The 12559-nt window shown below is 47.6% G+C and overlaps 2 protein-coding genes across 3 annotated transcripts; both read right to left on the bottom strand.

The window, feature by feature from the left end:
- Nucleotides 1–346: 346 nt before the first annotated feature.
- LOC123185178 (uncharacterized) lies at nt 347–1030 on the bottom strand. The gene has a single exon (XM_044597157.1). The coding sequence runs from the start codon at nt 983–985 to the stop codon at nt 407–409; it is 579 nt and encodes a 192-aa protein (XP_044453092.1). The 5' UTR covers nt 986–1030; the 3' UTR covers nt 347–406.
- Nucleotides 1031–9482: 8452 nt separating this feature from the next.
- LOC123185177 (WAT1-related protein At5g64700) lies at nt 9483–11680 on the bottom strand. 2 transcript variants are annotated; one of them, XM_044597156.1, is made up of 7 exons: nt 11416–11679; nt 11257–11322; nt 11056–11172; nt 10732–10975; nt 10500–10658; nt 10242–10393; nt 9483–10006 (listed from the first exon to the last, which is right to left on the bottom strand). In XM_044597156.1, exons 1-7 carry the CDS (start codon nt 11589–11591, stop codon nt 9847–9849), a joined length of 1074 nt encoding a protein of 357 aa, XP_044453091.1. In that variant the 5' UTR covers nt 11592–11679; the 3' UTR covers nt 9483–9846. The 2 variants fall into 2 exon arrangements, with proteins under 2 accessions (XP_044453091.1, XP_044453090.1); XM_044597155.1 differs by having other exon boundaries at nt 11056–11322; nt 11416–11680.
- Nucleotides 11681–12559: the final 879 nt, after the last annotated feature.

Raw genomic sequence — 12559 nt, 5'->3', positions numbered from 1 at the left:
CTTGTGGCGTCCGGACAACTTTGTACGGATGGTTACGTTTGAGGGTACGCGTTGCAGATACCCTAACCTCTTAATGCTATTTTAGGACATTTTTCAGAACAATAATGGTAATCTAGACCAATCTATAGTCTTTGGATTGTATTTTATGAAGTTTGAATCGTGGTATTGAAATTATGTTGTCTATGCATTATATTTGTATATAAACCGTGGGACTCCAGTGCTAAAGTTCATGGGCCCGCCACTGAAATTGGCATGGTCATTTGGAATCAGCTTCAGAATGTACGTATGCAGTAGGAACTCACAACCGGAACGTCCATATATAGTTTCCGACTTACAAACTGGAAAGAACAAATAAAACAAATTGTGGCACAAGAGGATGGATGGATGGATTACGAGTGGCGCACGCCTAGTAATTACGTCCAGGCCCTGTGCGGACCCTCGAGACGCAGTTCGAGCTGCTGTCCCCCTGGAGGACGTAGACCTGGACGTAGCACACCACCTCGACGGTGACGCTCACCTCAAACGCGCGCAGCACCAGCGCCTTCCCGTCCAGCCTCACCACCACCACGAACGGAAGCGCCCCGGCCACCACGTCGCTGGCGAAGTGCGGGCTCTCGGCCACCTTGATCCCGTCCACCACCGTCACCGGCGCCACCCACGTCGTCGTCCGCCTGCCGATTTTGCCGGCCGGCACCACCGTCGTCCCCACGGGTTCGCCGTGGTACGTCACCGCCGTCACCGTCTCCCCGTACCGGAACGGCGCGCGGCTTGGGTTGCTCGCCATCACGTGCACGCTGGCGGACAGCGTGAGCGACGGCGGGAGGAGGCTGAAGTCCTGGACGATGGTCTCCACGGGCGACGTCACCACGCGCGGCGGGAGCGGGCGGTACAGGATGTAGAGCACGATGGAGAGGATGCCCAGGATAACGAGAACGGTGAGCACCACGCAGCAGGACATGGCGTGATGCCTCTTCCTCCCCTTCATGGCCGCTGAATTCTTCACTCGACTCGATCGCCTACTTTCGGTATGGCCTGTATGTGTACCTGGTTGTCCTGCGTCGATTAGGATCTGGCTCCCGTTATATTTGCCACGTTTCTTGTTTGTATGTTTGGCGCGTGGTCTGAGATTTCTTGCCCATGGGTTTTCAGTCTGGTTGTTTAGAAATTCGTGTGCATCTTGGGAAGGAAATGGCTTGTTGGTCGTGCAGGCCTGCAGGGTACTGCGGTATGGTACAACTCACTCTGTTTTCTAGGCTCGGTTGGAGTATGCCTAAAACTGAAGGAGGGCTCGTTTGGTTCCTTTTGATTTGATAATGGAAATGCTATAAAAAACTAGGAGTGGTTTTCTCAAGAAACGCCTTTCGTACGTGGGTTCCGTACGTAAATCTTAAAACTACGAGAGCATCTATAGTCGGACGCCTCAAACTGACTTCCTCAAACCGACCTCATACGTGCGGGCGGCCGCCCGGTCACTGTCTGATCACGTTTTTTTTGACCCAGACCCCCCCCCCCCCCTCAAATGCCCGGGCGGACGGGTACCCCATGTCTAGCCTAAATATGAGGCGGGCACGCCCGTCATGTCGGATCCGACAGCCCGACCACATCCCAAATTGCACCAAATCCATCCTCCGAGCTGCCGGATCCATTTGCTCTCTCCTCTCTTCTTCGTCCTCCGTTCCGTCCGGTTCGCAGCTCCGACGCCGCGCGCGCTCAACAGCCGTTCCTTGCCTCTGTGCGGACAGCTCCAGCAGAGCAGTCCTCTCTCCCGTCCTCGCCGCGTGGGACGTCATCTCCGGCCTGGATGCCACCGCGGTACGTCCTGTAACTCTCTCGCTCCGCCTTGCGCTTGATGTGTTCGACACATTGTCTGACCGCATTTTTGTAATTTTGTTAGGAAAAACGATGGATTTCGATACTTCGTCGGACGAGGAGTATGGACTGACGGAGCTTGACCAAATCATTCAAGATGAGTTCTTTGATTCCTCGGATTCGGACGAAGAAGTGGACAATGATTATGCTCATGAGCATGCAAGAGGAAATGGACCGTCAAGTGAAGCATATTCTCAACTTCAAGGGCTCAATCAAAGGAAGAAGAGTGATCAACCGGAATAAGGTGTCCGAAGCAAACCTACTGTGCAGAGACTACTTTGCTCGCAAGCCCGCTTTTCCGGATGATCCATGGTTATGTTGTTCTGGATTAACAGAGAGGATCTTGCCAACCGGAAGAATATAATTTTATCTTCTTATGTTCATGGCCTGTGATCTTATGTTTTACTTGGGCTTATGTTGTTTGAAGGGTTATTTTAACTTAGACTACATTTATATCGTTCTTCCTAAATTAGGTCATCTACAACGGCAACCCTCAAACCGACTGCATACGTCCAGACTGTGTTGTACGGTCTGCGGAAGCAGGGACTTTGCGGGCGTCCGGGCTGCTGCCACGCCCATTTTTGACTGCCCTGACCCACCCAAATACCCCACCCGCCCCTCCCGCATTTTCCATACCACGTGTCGCACCGCATTCATGCCTGCCCAAAGCATGCAGTGGCCAACATTGATGCCTGTGATTTGACAGGATAAGAGGACGGCGCAGACAGGAGCAACCTTTTCACTACCGGCATTGAAGCGGCGCGTCAGCCGAGAGAGCGTCAGCCTCTGCTTGCCCGGCTGAACACGTCTCCTCGCCGCATTCAAACGGCCACAAATTGCCCGCCTTCTACTCCGGCCACAGTGAGATATTGTCTGTTAGTCTCAAGTAATCACACATCATAATAATAATTTTGTTAATGAAAAAGTGCAGCTAAAGCACTATATATTTCATGAATTCCAAATCATTATTCCACTTGTATCAGCAAAATATTCCAACATTATATACAAATGATGTTTTTCTTACTTTTGTTGTTCTATTCTTTTGTGTGCATATAAAATACAAGTCAACAAAAGAACTATCACACGGGAAAATTAAAAAATGTCCAACTAATACAACACATATGGTCCACAATTTCTTAAAACATTTATTCCACCACAAATGTCCCGTCGATTCTTAAAGCATTGTTGCACCACAAATGCCCCCCCAATTCTATATACTAGGTGATTTCCCTTAGCGTTGTGGCCAGAGTTTAAAGGTTAATTTTAGATGTATTATGTATGAAGAAAAAAATCTAAATCAAAAGCTATAAATTTCTAATGTAGAAAATTTTCATACTTGCACTGTGTAAACAAAGAGTATGTAAGTGGTTTGCATGGAGGTGTAAAATAGTGTTAGTGGACTTGTTGAGGTGGAAAGTTGCATGTTGACAGAATTAGAGTGAGTGAGGACCAACTATTTAGGAATAGTGAAAAATATTCCAACATTATAAAAAAATGATGCATTTCTTATTTTTGTTGTTCTATTTGTTAGTCTGCATAGAAAATACAAGTCAACAAAAGAACTATCACACCCGACAATTAAAAACTGTCAACCTAATACTACGCATATGTCCCACCAATTCTTAAAACATCGTTCCACCACAGATGCACCATCAATAAAACACGTTAAGCTACGGGAGAATGGCGGCCAACAAGTATGGCCACATGGCACATGCTGGTTGGTCGTGGCAAAAAACTTTTTGATATTTTTGAAAGATGAAATTGAGAAACTTTTTGATTTTTTTGGAAGATGAAATTGAGATTTTTTTCTTTTGAGAAAATATTTTTTGGAGATTATTTTGAAAGATGAAAGTGAAACTTTTGTTTCTTTTTCATTTAAAATAATATTTTTAGGATTTTTTTATATGGATGTGATGTTTACGTGTTGTGAGAAAGTTTTTTTTTTCAATTTTGAGATGAAATTGAGGTTTTTTCTTTGAGAGGAAAAAATACACGCACAACTCCCTCTCAAGAGGCCCGCACTGGTGGGCCCCAACCACTAGTTCTTAATATGCTAGGTGATTTTCCCGCGCGTAATTTAAAGATTAATTTTAGATGTATATATGAAGAAAATGATCTAAAACAAAAGCTACAACTTTTTAATGTAAAAATATTTTGCACTTGCACTGTGTGTGCACAAAGCGTATACACGTGGTTTACATTGGGGTTGTAAAATAGTATCAACGGATGCTGACATGAAACACTTGATAAGATAAAAGGCCACATGTTAAGAGAATTAGAATTAATGGGATCAACTATTTAAAAATAGTAGATATTGCAACCTTAAATAAAAGTATTTTGTAGGTTCTAGGAAGTGTTTCATTTATACACCACAGATATATTTTGTAATTTTATCTTCTTTTGTTCATGGCCCTTGAGCTTACGTTTTACTTGGGCTTATGTTGTTGGAAGGGTTATTTTAACTTAGACTACATTTATATTGTTCTTCCTAGATTAGGGCATCTACAATGGCGACCATCAAACCGACATCATACGTCCAAACCGTGTTGTCCGGCCCGCGGAATCCATCCAACACGGCCCTGTATCGGTCCTCAGGGCAGTCGGCCGTATTTTCTCCCGCAAACCGGAGACAAACATGAGGGACTTTTTGCGGGTGTCCGCGCTGCTGTCACGCCCGTTTCTGACTACCCCGACCCACCCAAACACCCCACCCGCCCATCCCGCATTTTCTATCCCACGCGTCGCACTGTTTGTCGCGCCGCATTCATGCATGCCCAGAGCATGCAGCGGCCGACATTAATGCCTGTTATTTGACCGGACAGGAGGGCGGCGCAGACTGACGCGACCTTTTCACTACCGGCATTGAAGCCGTGCGCCAGCTGAGAGAGCATCGCCCTCTCCTCGCCCCGCTAAACACGCCTCCTCGCCGCATTCTAACGTCCACAGACTGCCCGCCTTCTACTCCGGCCACAGTGAGATATTGTCTGTTAATCTCAAGTAATCACACATCATAATAATAATTTTGTTAATGAAAAAGTGCAGCTAAAGCACCATATATTTCATGAATTCCAAATCATTATTCCACTTGTATCAGCAAAATATTCCAACATTATATACAAATGATGTTTTTCTTACTTTTGTTGTTCTATTCTTTTGTATGCATATAAAATACAAGTCAACAAAAGAACTATCACATGGGAAAATTATAAAATATGTCCAACTAATACGACACATATGGTCCACCAATTCTTAAAACATTTATTCCACCACAAATGTCCCACCGATTCTTAAAGCATTGTTCCACCACAAATGTCCCCCCAATTCTATATACTAGGTGATTTCCCTGAACGTTGCGGCGGGAATTTAAAGGTTAATTTTAGATGTATTATGTATGAAGAAACAATCTAAATCAAAAGCTATAAATATTCTAATGTCGAAATTTTTCATACTTGCACTGTGTGAACAAAGAGTATGTAAGTGGTTTGCATGGAGCTGTAAAATAGTGTTAGTGGACTTGTTGAGGTGGAAAGTTGCGTGTTGACAGAATTAGAGTGAGTGAGGATCAACTATTTAGGAATAATGGAAAATATTCCAACATTATAACCAAATGATGCATTTCTTACTTTTGTTGTTCTATTTGTTAGTCTGCATATAAAATACAAGTCAACAAAAGAACTATCACACTTGACAATTAAAAACTGTCAACCTAATACTACGCATGTCCCATCAATTCTTAAAACATCATTCCACCACAAATGCACCATCAATCAAACACATTAAGCTACAAGAGAATGGCGGCCAACTAGTATGGACACATGGCGCACGCTGGTTGGTTGTGGCAAAAGACTTTTTGATATTTTTGGAAGATGAAATTGAGAAATTTTTTGATTGTTTGAAAGATGAAATTGAGATTTTTTTTCTTTTGAGAATTTTTTTGGAGATTATTTTTGAAAGATGGAAGTGAAACTTTTGTTTCTTTTTCATTTAAAAAAAATGTTTTTTGGCTTTTTTAGATGGATGTGATGTTTACGTGTTGTGAGAAAATTTTCTTTTTAATTTTGAGATGAAATTGAGGTTTTTTCTTTGAGAGGAAAAAAATACATGCACAGCTCCCTCTCAAGAGGCCCTCAATGGCGGGCCCCAACCACTAGTTCTTAATATACTAGGTGATTTCCCATGTATAATTTAAATATAAAGTTTAGATGTATTATGTATGAAGAAAATGATCTAAAACAAAAGTGACAACATTTTAATGTACGAATATTTTGTACTTACATTGTGTGTACAAAGAGTATGCACGTAGTTTACATAAGGGCTGTAAAATAGTGTTAGTAGATACTGACATGGCACATTTGATGAGATAAAAAGCCACATGTTAAGAGAACTAGAATTAATGGGATCAATTATTTAGAAATAGTAGATATTGTAATCTTAAATAAAAGTATTTTGTAGGTTATAGGAAGTGTTTCATTTATACAGTACAAATATCTCTTGTAATTTTATCTTCTTCTGTTCATGGCCCTTGAGCTTACGTTTTACTTGGGCTTATGGTGTTGGAAGGGTTATTTTAACTTCGACTACATTTATATTGTTCTTCTTAGATTAGGGCATCTTCAACGGCGACCCTCAAATCGACCGTATATGTCTGGACCATGTTGTTCGGCCCGCGGAGGCCATCCAACGTGGCCCTATATCGGTCCACAGAGCGATCGGCCGTGTTTTCTCCAGCAAACCGGAGACACACATGAGGGACATTGCGGGCGTCTGGGCTGCTGCCATGCCTGCTTCTGACTGCCTTGGCCCACCCATACTCCCCATCCGCCCCTCCCGCGCTTTCCATCGTGCACGTCGCGCCGCTTGTCGCGCCACATTCATGCCTGCCCAGAGCATGCAGCGACCGACATTGATGTGTGTGATTTGACCAGACATGAGGGCGGCGCAAACGGACGCAATCTTTTCACTGCCCGCACTAAAGCAGCGCGCCAGTCGAGAGAGCGTCGCTCTCTCCTCGCCCGGCTGAACACGCCTCCTCTCCGCTTTCAAACAGCCACAAACAGCCCGCCTTCCTCCATTAAATCCCAAGTGTGTGCCAAGAAACCTACTTCGGCCACACGTGCATTCGCGAGCCGCCCGTCATTAAGTACAACACCGCTAGCTCCGTACCCCCCCCCCCCCCCGCCATTTAAGCGATGCAAGACACCGGGTAAAAATCGCACCACACTCCGCTCCCATCTCCTCCCTGCACAATATTTTCTCCACAAGCTCCATCACATCCAGCAAGCAGGAATCTGAACAAGCTGGCTGGGTGGCCCATCAAGCCCGCCGAATATGAGCTAGGCAACTCTCTGCTCCGCCTCCATCGACGATCCAGGTAGCTGCAAGCCAGCTCGCGGAAGTAGAAGCTCCGAGACGGCGCGTGGTTCAGCAACTCACCACTCCAAGCCAGCTATCCAATGAGTTATGTGTTGCTCGAGGTGGCATGCAATAGACCATGGCGGCACAGACATCGTGCCTACTGTGGACGATGATGTGTCGCACGCGTCCCATGTTGCGACTGCTCGCGCCAGCCGCCCTCAACGTGTCCGTGACCGCGCCCTGCCGGTGGAGGTCAGCTACGCAGCGTCCCGCATGTCCGCGCCCACCGCCATCATCGAGGAGAAGTATAACACGGGAGGCCGATGCCGCTTGGGTCCCATGAAGGCCACTGCCGAGGCGACGCCGGCGTACACAACCGGTGTCTTGCCCGGTTCAGCGCAGATCATCGTCGACCCCCGCCTGGGCTTCACGGCTGCGGAGCCCCCAATCCCCTTCGGCTGAAGCACACTCTTTGCCACTCCGATGAGCGGCGCAGCCGGACATAGACAAGATACGATGGAAGAATATACCTCCAAGGCTCACGGCAGTCCGGCGAGCGGGCCGCCGGACATGGGGAAGATAATTGGATCTGCCGCGGCTGGCCATAGACTAGTGTAGTGTATCCGTGTCGTGGGGATGGAGGTCAGTGCGACTGGACGTGCATATAATTTTAGTTATTTTAGTTAAAATATGTCCAAAATGTAATGAATTTCATTTGGCTTATATGAAATCCGCTATGTTTGCATGAGTTTCATCCGCTTTGTTAAAAAAATGTTTGAAATGTATGCGGGCAGTGTTGGATGGCGGCCTCCCGCATCCGTGTCTGCGGACTGATCCCGACCTATCCATGGACAGATGTGGGAGTAAATTTACGGGTTGCCATTGGAGATGCCCTTAGAGTATCTCTAGCAGATCCCGCAACCGGCCAGCCCGCAAAATTTGTGTACGGGCTCCCGTAAACGAAATTTACAGGTTGACAGAGGCGCGGAGACAGAACAGATCCCGCATACATCACCGCAATTCAAATTGATTTTGAAACTAGTAGTTCACGCCATAAGCATCACCGGAGTTCCACATAAACATAATTCATACAAGTTTAAGTAAACATAGTTCAAATGGAAATTAAACTTGTTCATACTACGCGGGGCTGTACTTCTACTTCATACTTGGTTCTACAAGTCGGCTCCAGAGCCGGAGTCGCCATCGTCGCCGGAGTCGTCCTCGCGTGGCGGAGGCTCATTCCCGTGAAGCGTGTGGTAGAGCAGCGTCCCAGAGAGGGTCTGCTGGAGGTGGTACTCCTCCCGGAGCTCCGGTAGGCGTGTAGCTGCAGCCGCATCTCCGGCGGCGGCTACCTGCCTCGCCTTGCACCACGCGGTCTCTCGGCCGCCTGGAGCCGTTGGAGGGTCGTATCGAACATCCGCCGGAGGCGAAGAACGTTCACCCACGCCCTCACTCTGGCGCTGCGGGACTTCATAATGTGGATGCGTGCTGCCTCCCTTTGCCTGTCGGACACCGGAGGGCGGAGAGAGGAGCTACCGGCCTCATCGTTGTTGCGACGCTTGTGGCCGGCGAACCCCCCGCGGTTCCCAAATCCACCGCGCCCGCCGAACCCCCCACCGCCGCCATGCCCTACACCCACAAACGCTATCGCCGCCAAGATCCGGCGGCTGGAGGCGCCGGAAATCGCTGCGAGATGGGTGGAGATTTCTCGCCAGAAGGGTGGATTTTGCGTTGGAGATGGATGCCAGGAATGCCGGATAGGAACCCTAAAATGACCCGCGCCCGCATATATACCGAAAAGCCGATCGGTTTACGGGCCACCCGTAAAAAAAATATAGACCGAGCGTCATTTGCAGGATCTGCGCGGGCCATTTTTTTGGGCGTCCCATATAAGGTCCGAGAAAACGCAGTTCGTCAGAGTTATACGGGATCTGCTAGATGCTCATAGCCTTCCCTTACCTCTTATTTCCTCACTCTCTCTCATCCAGATTAACAAACTTCTTCGATTGGCGTTGTTAAGACAAACCGACACCACAAAATTGGAGTGTGAGGAGTTTTTTTTCGATAGAGTGTTCTTTTCTTAACTCAAAATGTAGTATCAAGCAGATACAAAGCATGACGAGTAATACTAAAAGATTGATGAGGCAGATGGATATGTTCATTCAAAGCTGAGATTTGAGTTGACAAGAATATTAGCAGAAGCAACTATAGTTTGTAGTCTGCTTCTTACGACCGGGGGAAGCAAAACATTCCACTCGAAAGTTAAGTAATTATATTATAGTGTGAAAAGAATTGTTGGATGACAAACTGGTTAATCAGCAAACATTCTGTGCATCGTAAACTCATACTGGACAGTCCCATTAGCAGCATGTTAATGAATTCTTCTAGATTCCATTATAACTTGACATCTGCCGTGCATCTTGCCGGTGATCCCTTTTCCGACGATAAACTAGCAACATTGCAAGAACTACGTAGTACACATGACAAACAACTGACGTAAATGATTCCGAACTCTGAAGAACAGCAAGCATCATCGTCGTCGTGGCATAAAACACCAGTCGTACTGTAGATAAGATGTTCGAGGTCCACTACAAAGCGCACCCAGGGGAGGCCAGGTGGGCATCAAACCTTGGCCGTCGCGTCCGGGACGATCTCGCTCTCCTTGGATTCCTCCGTCCTCCTTTGCGGCAGAGCGGCGTCCACGGCCGCCCCTCGCTCCTCCCTCCCCTTGCCCCAGAGCACGGCATAGAGACCGGCAACGAGCAGCGCGCCACCGATAATGCTGCACCCAAGCGACAGGACGGGTCATGCATACATACATACATACATACTGTTCATGATTAGATGTGCAAGTGCAACACATTTGGATTCGCATCTGAGAAAGCGAAGGCGTCCGGTGCTCGGTCGGGGTCGTGGCTCGTGACACGGACTCTTTTACTTTGCGATGCGGTGCACGAATCAAAAGAAGAATCAGACAAATTTTGGTTATGTGATGATGGTTCTTATTAGGTACGTACCTTCCCAGGCCCACGTCTTCTCCCAGCAGGAAGGAGGCGATGACCATGGTGAAGACGAGGCTGAGCGGCATGGACATGGACAGGAACACCGGGCCTTTCTTCTCGATCACCCAGATCTGCAGGTAGTAGGAGATCGCCGCCACAACAATGCCCTGAAACACATGGGACCCACGCCGCGCGCGGACGCTTCTGAGTGCCGGCCGGTAGTCATGGCTACTGTACATTACTACTAGCTGGTTGAACAGTGTGCATGCTTACCGTGAAGAGCACTGCGAAGAGGCTCATGCCGCCGGCGAGCTTCCACCGCGAGAAGTCCCTCTCCATGACCAGGGCGATGACGAACGACTGGACGCTGGCGAAGGTGCACTGGAGCGTCGTGTTGAGAAGCTTGGATGGGTACTCCAGCAACAGGGGGCCCTGCCAAACAACAGACACAATGTCAGCTACGAGTACACTTCCACGAGGCAGCTGGAGCAGGGCAATAGTTTACCTGCTGTACTGTCCACAGGGCCCATATCACGACCGACGCGGTCATGAGGAAGATGCCGAGCGCCCAGTTCTTCTCCAGGCGCGCGTGCACGGCCGTGCCGGTGCTGTGCAGGAGCGGGTGGTGGTTCAAGGACTTGAGCTGGGGGCCTTGGTACAGCGCCAGCGCGACCACTCCTCCGATGCACAGAAGTATCCCCGAGGCTTTGGCCATGCCGTGGACGCTCTTCAACTTCAGAGTCTCCATCCTACAGTATGTATGAACCCACTTGTTGATAAATAAACAAGAAAATCGCACTGAAAGAATTTCACCTTTCCAGTTTCTTACTTGAACATGACGGCCAGGATGAATGCAACCACGGGGACGATGTTGAAGATGGCCGACGAAGAGGTTGCCGAAGCATAATTCAGGCCAATGCTATACAGGTTTATCGTTCCAGCCATCCTGAGTGAGTGACACAAGAACAAACCATAAGCAACAAACTGGAGTTTCAGTGATCTAGATGTCGTCGTAATCGTCGACGCATACCCATAGAAGGCGTGGGCAAAGATCTTGACGGAGAGTCTGAACGTCAGCGGTGGCGCCGACCCCTGCCTGAAATCAGAGAAGACGAGAGGGATAAGCGATTCAGTTGACCTCATCTCACGATGACTGAACAAACCCTTCATGTCATGTCTATTCGGCTACCTGATCTCGAGGAAGAAGGCGAAAGGCGCCAAAAAGATGGCGGCGACGGCGTGCCGGTAGAAGACGAAGACGGTGGTGCTGGTGCCCTCCTCGAACGCCGCCTTGGTGAATATGTGCATGCCGGCGTAGATCAGCCTGATGAGCACGATCGTCGAGTACACCTTGCCGTTGCCCATGCTGTGAAGTAGTAGCTGGACCTAACGACTGATGCTTCACTTCCGTTACGTCTGTCTGTCTGTCTGTCCGTCTGTCTGTCACCGAGCTCCCCCTCTCCTTATATATACAAGTACGTGTGGTGTGATGGCAAAGCGGCTGGTCGGTCTGTGTGAACTCTGAAGACTGAAGATACTCCGCTGAAGTGACATGCAAGGGGAAAGCATGCAAGTTCTCGGCATGTTCATGGAGGGCAACGATTTCAGGTATGGAAGCGATCAGGTTTATGTGCAATTTTTAGGGAAAGAAAAGTTGATCCCAGTTCATTTATGTGCATGGTTCAGGTTAACATGGCAGGATAGGCTTTTGTGGACGACAGGAAGAGGTTTTTAAGAGCAAAAAGATGCAATCTAATTGGTGGAATGGTGATGCAACGGAAAGGACGAGTAGTGCGCGGGCCAGGGATGAATAAATTGCGACTTGAATCAGCAGCATGGCGATTTTTTGGATAAAGCGTCTGTAAGTTGAACTTTGTTTAGGGTCACTGAGAAGCTTCCTTATCTCCTGATCCTGATTCCATTTATTCAGATGAATGATCAGCGTGCGCCATTGTGAAACAGTTTAAAATTCCCAGATTATAAACTGATTTAAGTAGAGAAAGGGGTGCTGAATTCATTAATGCTTTTTCTTAGCATTGCTCAGGACAGATACTTCCCAGCTTCTTTACTGGCCTGAACATTGTAGCGACCAGACATCAAACAGTCTGATCTCTGTGCTCCGGTGTCATCCCTGGATCAGTAATGCTGACACCACACAGTACTCGGAGGATTTATAACAGAGTAGCAATCACAAACTTATTACATCGAGTGTCTCAAAAGAGAATTTATTACAATAAATATGGCTTAAGGCCATCTAATTACGATAACAGCGGAAGGCTTGGAAGATAAGTGAGTTCATCAACTCCAATGGCATCACTGAGTATAGAACCATG

The sequence above is a fragment of the Triticum aestivum genome, chromosome 2A (assembly GCF_018294505.1).
Source record: "Triticum aestivum cultivar Chinese Spring chromosome 2A, IWGSC CS RefSeq v2.1, whole genome shotgun sequence".
NCBI classification, from domain to species: domain Eukaryota; kingdom Viridiplantae; phylum Streptophyta; class Magnoliopsida; order Poales; family Poaceae; genus Triticum; species Triticum aestivum.
Note: the sequence above shows the minus strand (reverse complement) of the source record. Positions and strands in the feature narration are given on the sequence as shown.

Excerpts from the sequence above, each read along its gene's own strand:
- LOC123185178 (XM_044597157.1), bottom strand. The coding sequence starts at position 985 with ATGAAGGGGAGGAAGAGGCATCACGCCATGTCCTGCTGCGTGGTGCTC.
- LOC123185177 (XM_044597155.1), bottom strand. The coding sequence starts at position 11,591 with ATGGGCAACGGCAAGGTGTACTCGACGATCGTGCTCATCAGGCTGATC. Across the intron at positions 10,394-10,499 it reads TCTTCGCAGTGCTCTTCACG|GGCATTGTTGTGGCGGCGAT; the intron begins GTAAGCATGCAC and ends CATGTGTTTCAG. Across the intron at positions 10,007-10,241 it reads GAAGACGTGGGCCTGGGAAG|CATTATCGGTGGCGCGCTGC; the intron begins GTACGTACCTAA and ends GCTTGGGTGCAG.